Raw genomic sequence first — 13138 nt, 5'->3', positions numbered from 1 at the left:
ATGCGTTACTCTGGAGCGCATAGAAATCTACCGCTCCCACTACTGAAGTCAGAGAAGCAGTATATTTTATAAATTGAGTAATCTTTTAAAAGCAATTTTGATTCCGTGTTGAGAATATAATTGTTTCCATCATCAGAAATAATGAATATAACTAGTATATCAATCAGAAAATCTGCGGTCGAAACTAATAGCTAAATTGATAATACATATAATTTAATATAGTTTTATCCTGCCGTGTGTTGCACAAAATCATGTTACGGGCCACATGCGGCCCATGGGCCCACTGTTACCCACCTATGGTGTAGAGGATGGCTTCCTCTCATCAGATTTCTCTATTAATGCTGGAGTAACTCAGGGTCCTGTACTTGCATCCACACTCTTACTCCTTGATATCAGTTACCTTCTCTCTGACTTCAAATTCTATTCACAATTTTGTCGATGAGAGCACTCTTCATTTCTCTTCCTCATTCGAGAAACCCTGTATTACTCTAATGTTAGATGCCTCAAGATTTTCTAACCAATGACTTAAACACTGATCTCCTTGACATCCTCAGGGGTGAAGACAACTTAGTAAATTTCAGTGCCAGGAAAATTGAATCCTGCCTTATTGTCTTCAGGAAAATTCCCACATCATTTCCTCTTACTTTTTATAACATTTCCATTTTCTTTCAAGATCAGCTTTCTCTTCTTGGGTTGACTGTCTCATCCAGTTTATCTTGGCACAAACATATTACATACATAGCCTACTCAGTCTCTAAAAAGCTTGGTGTTTTTTTCCGTGCTAATCATTACTTCTTTTCCTCTTAGTTCCTAACACTATAATTCTCACATCCAACCAACCTTGGAGTATTGCTCCCACATTTGGGGCTGAACACCCAAGACTAAGAATTCTTGATGATATGCAGAAGAGGGCAATCAGCTTAATAGATGACCCTTCCCTCACAACTCCCTTCAGTCACTTTCCCATATGTACTTTCATGGGCATTGCTCCTCTGAATTGGCTGCTACCATTTCTCCACTTTCTTTTAACCATATAAGAACTAGAGCCGCCACTGGTCAACACTCTTTCGCTGTCCAACTCCTGACATTCCAAACAAACTTCTCATCAACTTTCTTCATTCTATCCATCTCTTTTCTTTGGAACAGTCTACCCCCACTTATTATCACCTCTCACTCTTTAAGAAACATATCAGTAGACTACATTTTCTCCTTAATCACTTGAGAGACCTATATTTCTCTCATGACATTTCATGCATGGGATCATCATCATCATCATAAAAAAAAAAAAAAATTAAAAAAAAAAGCTCGATTTTTTTCTTACTTGGAGTCAAATAGGTGGCTGTCCGAAATTTGATGGTGGTGGTGGTAGTAGGGCCAACATGAAAATTATATCATAGTGAAACAAACATTGCCTTATATAGCAAGAGATGAATATTTTAATAACAGTTTGAACAACGAGAGCTGTTCACTTAACATCAGATAGTCAATATTTCACTCATTGGTATTTATTAGTCCTTCATTAAAAACCTTTATACTAAGCTGCAATAATACAGATAGCATTAAGATCAAAATAATGGCTTCAAATAAGTGAGATATATGGATTAGTAATATGGCTGTTCTATTTTCTCTGTTGGATCCACATGTTGAATCATATTGTAATATATTTTAGACTTTTCACTATTCATACAGCCATTTTATATTTGTTTTGCTTTTCTACCTATCCATCTTTCTGAAGGTAAACAGGTAGGTATAAACATTTTTATTTTTACACAGAGATTTCTCTATAATTAATGTTACCACCAGTTGCCATAGTATCCCATGATAGGTTTGTTTGCTTACACTTGGGTAAAGGATCAAGCAAGAATATAATTTCTTAGTAACTTTAATTAATCTTAACATTAATGTTTGGTGCATAGTACTTCGGTCTCTTCTAAATCCTGGTTGCTCATCTTCCAGATTTTTTTCAATTAGTTTCCTTATTCTTTCTGTTAATATCATCATAAGTACTTTTCCTACATCATAAGTACTGTTAGAGCAGTTGTTCTGTAGTTTTGCTGACTTTTTTTTTTTTTTAAATCCTCCCCAGTAGATGATAATTAATAAAATTTGGTATTCAGGATCTCAGTTGAAATTTGTAAAGTTAGTTTTGGTTAGACCATTTTATATTGACAAAAAAATTAAGCAAAACAGAATTACGTACCTAAAGCACATAAGCAATAAATGTCACAAGTCTTTTTCTAATTTTTGACATACTTATTAGATTTTTGCAAAAGTATAGTCATTCCAGTAGAGTTGTTAAACACTTTAAGTATGCCATAGATAGCATGATATTTCTCAATAAGTTTATGTTGCATACAATAATTATAATGGTATGTTTGTATTGTATTTTAATAATTATAATTATCTGTTAACTCTGAGAGCATTCCGAAAGCAATGCGTCCATGATAGTTTCCCACCCAAAAAAGATATATCAGTGGAGCAGGAGGGGACTCTTATTTTCACAAACTATTTCTGAGTATGATCTCATCTCTTTTAATACATTTTCTTCATTGCACATTAAGTTTTTCAGACATCTTATTAGAACCCTTCATGCTGTTTTCAGAATAATTTTTTCACATCTCGTTTTGACCTGTTAATCATTTTCAAAATGGATACTACCCTTTAAATGTGTTTTCAATTTTGGAAATAACCAGAAGTCTGATGGAACCAACTTTGGGTGTATGGAGAATGTTTCACAACTTTAAATGCAATATTTTCAACAGTTGTTGAAGTGAATTTCCCCATATATATATTTTTTTATTTTTTAATGCAACTCCACCCATGAAATGTGGGTTGGCTAAGATTTTTATTTTTATTGAATTTCTTTACTTTTTTGTATTTTTTATTCATTTGTACCTGGTCTGGAAACCCTGTCCTAGAGATAAAACCTAGAACTTTTTCAAGTCACTTCAGACCTCCAATGAGCAGGTTAGTGGTTATCTGGTGATAAATTCATATGCGGCTTCATGTTTGAAATACTTGGCTGTTCCTTGGCATGTTTAATTTATTGTTTCAACTTGCACTCTTCATGTAGCTTTGTGAATTTATTGTCATCCATACAATTTTTCTGCTGAATTACATCTTTGCTATCCCAAAAGACAGTCGACGTGTACTTTCGAATGGAAGATTGAGTTTTTGAGCCTTTTGGTCTTTAATGTGTGATACATTGGATTTTCATTTCAGAATCATAATGAAGAACTCTGCTTTCATCCCCAGTCATAATTTTGGGGAGAAAGCATTACCTTCCATTTAGCAATGTTGAAACAATTGGGAGCAAACTTTGAGTCAATCTGAGCACACTTAATTCATTTTACATGACAATGCATGAGTCAACCAAATTATTACATTCTGTAATAATTTGGTTGACTCATGCTAATTCAGTGCAGATAATCTCTAACTTTCTGATTTTTGCTGATAAACTTCTAAGTTTTCTAACATGGAAATCATTAATTGCAGTTTTTGCTGCCCACTTTACAAATGGTCATTAATATTGGTCACTGTTTCTTGTGCTTCATGCTCAGTGATGTACACTACTCACCTCTACGGTTGCTTTACTATAAAAATCATGTAATTAGTGGAAAATTTTAGTAGCACTCACAATTTCATACCACAAAACTGTGGTTTAGCACTGCATGCTAAACTGTAACAGAAAAAGATGAAGGAACAAAACAAGTCTGGACATGTTTCAAGGCAACTTGCATATATGGGTATTACTTTCAGAATGCCCCTCATGCATTTGTTCATAAGCAATGTTTAATACAGTATTTTTCATCCAGGCAACTTTTTTTTTTCTTTACAAAAATTTTGCCCCTTTACAAAATTTTGCAAAGGGGAAAAAAAAAGAAGGAATGTTGATAATGACTTTCTAGCTTGATGGAATTTGGTACTTAGGATCTCTGCTAAAATTTGAATTAATTTTGGTATTGATTACTATTAGATCTCAAAATGGGGGAATTAGGAATAATATAATTGTCCATTAAATACATATACTAAAAATGGCTCTGAGTTCAATTTTTATAAAATTATAGTATTGGATTTTGTCACTGTATAAGAATACTTGCTATCATATTTGAATTAATTTTGGTATTGATTACTATTAGATCTCAAAATGGGGGAATTAGGAATAATATAATTGTCCATTAAATACTAAAAATGGCTCTGAGTTCAATTTTTATAGAATTATAGTATTGGATTTTGTCACTGTATAAGAATACTTGCTATCATAGAAACTTTTTGTTCTTCAGATTATATTCTTATTTTAATCCTTTACGCATGAACAAACAAAACATTCATGCCTGACATATCTTCACAACTAGGTATTTGTTGGCTTCACATTAAATTGATTCAGCATTAAGTATTGCACAACACACTTTCTTTCTGACATGTATATTACCATAGTGAGGGGGTTTGGGAATTTCTACAGAAACGTTTTAGAATTGTCTTTTTTATGATCATTTCCTCACTCTTATTTATTATTATTGTTTTAAATTTCAGACGCATTTCTACATTAAAAGGGGAATTGCTCCCTCTGTTGGTGAGGAAACAATTTCAGCATAAAAAGAAAAAAAATCCAGAAAAGGAAGCAAATGCAGTTATAGATTCTCAGAACAGAAAAATTGGTGAGTTATCATTTTGGAAAAAATCATATGATCATCATCAACTTCCTGATATGTACCTTCAAGGAGTATATAGGATATTATAACATTACTACATGATTAAGTTTCCATTATTACTAGTATCCTGTCAATAATTTCTGCCAAATTATTCTAATTTGTTAGCACTCCGATATTATCAGGTCTTATATTTTGGCTTCATACAGAACTCCCATATAGAACTCTCATACCTTTGATCTCTGATTTCTAATCAGCTGTTTTCCAACTTAAATTCTTAAGTAAAAATGGGTTTGAACACTTTTTTACTGTATCACAATCCACCTAGCTTGTAGTTTTTGGATATTTTCCCCATTATCTTGGCTTTAAACACTATTTTGCTAACTTTTCCTCTCTTATTCTGTTTAATTGACCATAGCATCTTATTTTAACTGTGCTCACACATTCTTAAAATGGAACAATGCCAGGTTCCTTCCTAATATATTCATTTTAAATGATTCTGCTATTAATGCTATTGGTTCACCTCTCCTTAGAGGTGAACCAATAGCATTAATCATCATATTCATAATAGCATCAGAAACTGGAAATAACACACACACACACACACACACACACATATATATATATATATATATATATATATATATATATATATATATATATCTCCAGTCTCTGATCAGCAATTTTTTTTCTAATCCAACTCTTAGATCCATTAGTTAAAATTAGTTCAAACATTGCTATGTATATTGTTAGTGTAAAGTTTTCGCTAGTTTCTCTCTTATTTTGTATACATTTATTGAACTGGTTCCCCATGATGCCAGTTTGCTTATTCTCTTGTCTGTTACCATATTTAATTTGCAATCTTCACTAAATATTTTACCTAAATAGATATATTTCACTTGATCTATAGGTTCACCATTGAGAATGCAGTTAGATTTTTCCAAGTTCCTGCCTATTTTCATACTTTAGGTCTTTTTATTTCAAATTATCATGGCAAATTTCTTATAGCTATTAGTGAATTTAGTTAAAGAATCTTTGAGATTTGCACTGGATTTGCTTAGGTGAACTTCATCTTCTGCATAAATCAAAAGGCTAAATTCTATATGTCCAATTCTCATATCAGATTTAATGCCACTCTCCTAAATTAGAGATCTGTGTTATATTTCCATGATTTCTTGGCTGTCTCTCATAAACTGAAAATCTGATTGTGACAACCTCTGTTTGTCCTGTCATTCTTCAAGTTTTTCTTCCACCTATTTTCTTTGTCTCTTCTCAAGTATACTTGTTTAAATCTTACCTGGAATACTTAGTGAAGAAATTCCTCTGTAATTCTCACATTCAGTTTTATTCCCTTTTTTTATAGATAGCAACTAAGAGAGCTGCACTCTTATTATTTGAAATTGACTTTCTGACCAGACCTTTTGAATTATGTGACGTAGCCACTATATGTTTGAGCATTTCTTGTCAAATATCACCTATTCCAGCCTGTGTTTCCACATTTCAGGTTTTTGATAGCTTTTTCTACCTCATGTATTGATATGTATTCCTGATTGCATTCCTCTTGAATATTTTCTACCACTGTTCTGTCACTTCTTATTCATTTAGCAGTCTTCCAAAGTAATTATTTCCGACATCTAGATATCTTTATCTTCATTTTCCATATGACTTCCTTATTCTTCTATAATTCCTTTTACTGTAGTCTGTCCTCCATTCTTAAGATTTTTTAAGCCTGCAGACATTTTGTTACCTTTTGATCTTTTTCTTCTATATTGTGACCATACCCTTCTGATATTTATCTTTATACACTGACTTTCCAGCTGGAGGTTGTGAGGGTTTAAGAACAAATAATGCTATAAATAATGTCAAGCATTTGGGCTGAAGTATGTAGTGTGTAACAGCCACTGAAGGTTGATTTAAAGTATACAGAAGTTATAATTAACAAAAAAGATAGCAGAAAAACAAAATTGTTCCCCAAAAAAAAGGACAGTTTTACCTTCCTTGTCAACTTCATTGTGCTTTTTTTTTTTAAAGGATGTTGACCACTTATTTTTTTCTAGCAATACATGGAGTGTATCTGTGGGATGAGGCGAGATTGCAAATATATATCCTCAAAATGCTCCATGAAGAAGTTAGTGAATTCAGGAAAAAGTGGACTTTCATCAGAATTCCTTCTATTTGTTTGAAGAGATTCTTGTTTGAATGAGAATTTCCAGATGTGGACTTAATAGTTTGGTTAAAAATTTGCATATAAGATAAGGAATCTGTGTGGTTGACAGTGGGAAATGACATCTTTATGGATCTTAGGTAATCCTTAAAAATGTGGAGTCTGAGCAAAAATGCAATTTTAATTTTTCTAGACATAGTATATGTCTGAAGTATATATATCTAGACTTGTAACTTCCTCTAGTAAAGAGTTCAGTTTGTTGATTTGACTGTTATTAGGATTATGACTCATTTCTTGATATTTAGAACTATATCTTAGAAGAATTGTTATTTTCTATCAGTCACTGTTCCTTTGTAAGGATTGTAAAGCTTTAATTTCAGAGAATGAAATGTTGAAGGGCAGACGTTTTGTCTCGAGTAGAGTATATGTGATTCCTAAGTTGTTGCCATCATTGCTTGAAAGACTATGTAGGTTACTTCTACATTATGAGGAAAATCCAGGAAAGGAAATTTTTAGAACTAATTTCAAAATCATATTCGTTTGAAAGAACTAAAATTTTTTCGCCTGTTATTAGGTGTTGAGATGTGTTTAATACCCATTTTGTATCAGGTGCGAGTTGCACTGGTCGCTGCTTTGTGAATAAGGAATGAAATTTTTTTTCAAGATGTAGCTTATAATGGAGCATTGTAGTGAACGTTTAGGTAAATATAAAACTATGTTCAAGAAAAATAATCTAAAAGAGAAGCAGTTGACTTGTTTAGCAACTGATTTTTATTCACTAGCTTTTTATAGCAAAATTATGCTTCGCGGCTTGCTTTTATATATATATATATATATTTTATTTACCTCCCACAAGAGGTTATTACTCAACCTGTAATACAACCTGTAACAAGGCCTGTCAGGCAATGATTGGATACAAACCAGTTAGTGAAAGAATAATGATTGCAAGATTCAGTGCCCAACCATTTAATATCACAACCATTCAAATATATGCCCTCACCACAGAGAGTGCAGATGAAAACATTCAGAGATTTTACAGGGATCTACAAATAGAAATTGATGAGGTGCCAAAGCAGGATATACTCATCATTGGAGAAGACTGGAATGCAAAGATTAGCAAAAATAACACAGGATGGGAAAAGGTTATGGGAAAATTTGGATATAGAGAAAGAAATGAACGTGGAGAGATACTTCTGGAATTTGCCACGGATAACAACCTGATGATTTGCAATACCAAATTCCAACAAAAAGATTGTCATAAATGGACATGCCACTCCTTTGATGGCAAACACAGGAATATAATCGACCTGATATTAATAGACCAGAAATGGAGAACCTCAGCTCAACAGTGCAGATCATTCTAAGGAGCTGATATTGATTCGGACCACAGTTTAATGATTGCAAATATAAGACTAAAACTGAAACAGAAGTACAAAGGAAAGTTTCAAAAAGCTAGAGACATCTCAAAACTAAATGAAGACAGGCTAAGAACAGCGTATCAGAACATATTGGAAACTAAGCTTAAGTCCCCAAGCGAAAAACAAAATATAAATACAAGAGCAGAACGACTACTGCAGTGCTAAAAAAAGCAGTAGAGGAAGTAATTCCTGAAAGAGAAAAGATCAACAAGAAATGGATAACTCAGGAAACCCTAAAATTGGTACAAGAGAAAAGAGAACTGAAACTTAAAAGAGATAATTCAGAGGCAGGAGATGAGTTATACTGTCAAAAATGCAATGAAGTACGGTAAGCAGCAAGATCTGATAAAGCCAAATGGTTGGAGGACCAGCACAAAGACATTGAACAGTACTTGGAGAGCACAAAACTAGAGAGGTCTACAAACTTATAAGAAATGTCAATAGGAAGTGGCAAACAAGATCGGTAGCAGTCAAAGATGAAGATGGTAAAGTATTGATGGCCAAGACAGAAATCATACACAGATGGACAAGATCTTGCAGCAAACTATATAAAAATCAACTAAATAATACTGCAACAGAAGTAATCAAAGAACTAAAAGCAATCTCTCCACCAGCAGAGATCTTTGAAAATGACATCTTGGAAGAGGAAGTGAATAAGGCTATAAAACATCTCAAGAACAACAAGAGTCCTGGAGATGACAACATAATAGGTGAGATGCTAAAATATTGGGGAGAATCAGTTGTAAAAGAAATGCATAAGCTATTAATGAAATATGGAGATCAGGGTATGCCCCTGAAGAGTGGAAAAAATCGGTTGTGGTTGTTCTTCATAAGAAAGGCAGTGCTTTAGAATGCACCAATTACAGAACTATTGCATTTATGAGTCATCTTGGCAAAGTGCAGATGAAAATACTAACAGAACGCCTAAAGAGTCATATGGAGGCATATTTTCCTGATGATCAAGCTGGATTTCGAAAAGATCGAAGTATAGTGCAACAGATACTTGCACTAAGACTAATAGCAGAGAAAGCTCGAAGAAAGAAAAAAAAGATATACTGCTGTTTCGTGGACTTCCAAAAAGCATTTGATAATATTGACCAAAATATAATATGGGCTGTCTTGGAATCCTATGATGTGGACAATAAATTGATCTGCCTGCTGAAAGATATAAACAGCCAAGCACAAACAAAAATTAGGATAGCAGGTAAGACTGGAGATTGGTTTGCCACTAGTCAAGGCACAAGACAAGGGGACTCAATATCACTAATCATCTTCATCACGTATCTGGGAAGAACACTCAATAAGATTAAAGAAGAAGGTGGAGGAATTTCAATAAATGACATGAGAATAAACTACCTCTGCTTTGCAGATGACATTGTTCTGATTGAAGAAGATGCAGCAAGGCTGAAACAGACATTGCAAACACTATACACAGAAGGAAAAAGATATGGACTAAATGTCAACTTTGAAAATACTAAAACAGTGATATTTGGACAACAGGGGTTACTGAACAGAGTTACGATAGACAGATTTCAACTGGAAAATGTGGAACACTTCACATATCTTGGATGCCACATGACGCATGACTTTGACCCCAAAAAAAGAGATAAAAATTAGAATATCCAGAGCAACAACTATTTTAAAAGCCATAGACAAAATATGGAAGAGCCAAGCTATAAAGATGCAAACTAAACTGCACATTGTAGAAACCTGTATCTTCAGCAGCATGCTCTGTAGATGTGAGCCTTGGTATTCCTGAGAGAATCTGAAAGGAGGATATTAGCATTTGAGAGGAAGTGCTATAGAAAGATCTTGAGAATAAGCTGGATCCAGAAAGTGAAGAATGAGGAAATCTACGAACGAATACAACTAAAAGAAAATCTGATCCAGAAAATAATCAAAAGGAAACTGCGTCTCTTTGGCCATATATGTAGAATGAACGATGAGAGGAAAATAAAAATGCTGCTGTTTGGGATGATTGAAGGAAAGAACAAAAGGAAGACCAAACAGAGAATGAGGTGATGACATTGTCAAATGCGGAGGCTCTATGCATGGATTAAGTCATCTTGCACAGAATAGAATGCAGTGGAGGAATCATGTCAAGATGGCATCGGACACCTACGGGCACTGGACCTATGGCTGTTGATGATGATGTAATACATTTGTACCATGGGTGAGTTAAGGATTTTTTTGTCACTTTTTATATATATATTGATCTCATCCATCTCTTTAGGATGGATGGAGTCCCTTAATGAGGGGTTTATGGTGAATTTAATGCATCCAGTTCGTCACTCCTTGCTGCATCCCATAACAGCAATATTCCTGACTGTAATCCATCTCTGTTTGCACCAGGCAATAAGATTCATCTTCCACCTAACGACAATCACAAACATCCATGCCCATAGTGGGATTCGAACCAGCAACCTGTTGGTTGGAAAGCAGGTACACCAAACACTCAGCCTGCCATTGCTGGTTGTGTGCTAAAGAAAGATTGGCATTCCTTTTATCTCCAGCATCTCTGAAGCTGTTTCAAGCATCTTAAAGAAATATCCAATCAGTATATTCTCATTTGGCTATCTTGCTCTTTGGCCAAATGGTCTCCTCTTATGCTTCCAAACATTTATCAGGTTCCATATCTTCATAATCTTTATTTTGGACAAACTGGTTGTTGTGTGGGAAACAGAATACAGACGTATCAGTCTGATGTTGCTCATAATAACTCTGAGAAGTTTGACTTAGCATAACATGGTAAGTGACAATGTATAGTCACTAACCTGATTACTTCATTGATGTCACTCTAAATACCAATGTTTATTTAAGGAAAGTGCTCATGCCTTAGTATGAGAAAGTCTGTTTCTCCTTGATGATCACTAGCTTTTGTATTTTTTGAAATATTATAATCATATCTTGATGTACTCACATCATATGTACATGCAGCCAATATTGTTTAAAATAATTCATTGCATTCTCTACCTTCTATAATTCTTCCTATACTGATAATGGCGTGTTTGTTTCAAGCTGATTTATTTATAAATAAAGTTATTAACATTTCTTGTGTTTATTGGGGAAAAAAAAAAAAAATAAAAAAAAAAAAAAATATATATATATATATATATATTCATTAATACATTTTTTACCAGGCATCATCAAACACCTGTTTTGCTAACTCTAAAAATGTATTCATATAAGGTTTGAAGTAAACACCATAGGTAATACTAACAGTTACTATAATTTGAATGTTGAGAGGGATGCAAGGTGAGGAGGGACAGCTATTTCATTATTTTTTTTAATTAAAAAAGAAAAAATTATTATTTTATTATTATTATTATTATTTTGCATTCTAGCCATTGCACACTGAGGTATGACAAAAGGAGAGTTCAGCTGTTAGAGAGGGCTCTGTTAACAACAGATTTTATTATTGATACTGTGAAACATGATTTGTCCAAATAGTAGAATACCGAATAATCTTCGCAATTCAGCCAAAGCACAGTTCAGTTAGAGCATACTGAATTAAATTTAAAAAATTCCGATTTAAATTTTGGGTATTGTTTATTGTTTTGTATGTGGCTCACTTGACTTTGTAACATGTCTTTTTTGCGTGAGGAGACACATTTTTCTGTTAAAAATTGATTTAAATATTTTTTCAATTTATAAGATTGAAAAAATATTAAAAACTATGCATGATAATAACTTGCCTAATAACATAGCCACATACAAATGCAAAAATAAAATTTTACCTTCCTTAATATATATAAAACAGTCATTTAATTTTACAAGGAACATTTATTAACAGAACGATTACAGTACAAAAATGATGAAAACATTGCTCTTATTTCCTTAAGTCACAAAATAAAAATAATAATGGAAATTTGATTTTAAATTGTTAAATACAGAATAATTATGGATTTAATGATAATATTGGAGTTACAATGAATTTTGATGTAAGAAAAGCAATTTTTTCGTAGGTTTTTGGAAGATTAAACCTCCTTATAGTTTCTTAATAAACATTTCCAGCTTCTGATTTGATGTATAAGCTGTGCCAAAAGAAATTTTCTTGATATTTCATTCAAAATGGGTAATGTGATTTGCCATTCTTGTCACTACACTAATGGATCATCAGCTCTCTTTACTAGTGGTTTATTGAAATATGTAATCCTCGCATCATTAATATGTTTCTGCATCTAATTCTACTTTTAACACGATAGCGATTCAGCAGTAGAAGAAGTCATGTCATCAAAACAATACCATAATTTATTTACTACTATTTTTCTTTCTTTTTCATTGTGAATTTCCAACAACCTTGCTTTTTTTGAAGAAGGAAAGTTATCAACTTTTTCATTACTTGATACATATGAATCAGAGTTCTCTTGTTCTACTCCCCCCCCCCATTCTATGAAAAATCTCCTCCATGTCAACCTGTTAACAATCCCCCTGACTAACTTATATTTCTCATCCCCCCCCCTTATTCATGAGGCTTTGCAATATACATTCTCTCAATCTGTCCTCATACTCTACATTCTAAAGACCACTGACCACTTTTGTGAATCTTCTCCAGGCTCTTCCAGCATATTCTCTTCACCATGAAAACATGGTGACCAAATCTGTGCACAATAATCCATATGAGGCCTGTTCAAGGACTTACACTATGGCATCATAACCTCTGTCTTTGCACATCAGAGTCCTCTGCATCACTGCCATTATCCGATGTGACTTCAAAACTTGTGTAGTGTGGCCCCTGAATTTTAGGTCCTTGTCGACCACCACTCCCCAATCTCTCATCTCCTCTACCTCCTTTAAAGTTTCCCCACCAAGTGCATACTTTGCATCCCATTTTTGCTTATCAAATTTCAAATCCTTGGCAACATTGAACTGAAAGTTGCACTTACCTACCCATTCATGCAATCTAT

The 13138-nt window shown here is 33.5% G+C and overlaps 1 protein-coding gene across 7 annotated transcripts in view; it reads left to right on the top strand.

The window, feature by feature from the left end:
* The window catches only part of eIF2Bgamma (eukaryotic translation initiation factor 2B subunit gamma), a 234200-nt gene that overhangs the window by 111469 nt on the left and 109593 nt on the right, over positions 1 to 13138 (top strand). For all 7 annotated transcript variants that reach the window (XM_090410369.1, XM_090410364.1, XM_090410365.1 and 4 more), the window contains one exon: positions 4534 to 4658. In XM_090410369.1, coding sequence (XP_090266495.1) covers positions 4534 to 4658 — 125 coding nt within the window. The remainder of the gene's footprint in view (positions 1 to 4533; positions 4659 to 13138) is intronic.

The sequence above is a fragment of the Typopeltis vanoorti genome, chromosome 20 (genome assembly GCF_054136105.1).
Source record: "Typopeltis vanoorti isolate ZY-2024b chromosome 20, IOZ_Tvanoo_1.0, whole genome shotgun sequence".
In the NCBI taxonomy this organism is placed as follows: domain Eukaryota; kingdom Metazoa; phylum Arthropoda; class Arachnida; order Uropygi; family Thelyphonidae; genus Typopeltis; species Typopeltis vanoorti.
Note: the sequence above shows the minus strand (reverse complement) of the source record. Positions and strands in the feature narration are given on the sequence as shown.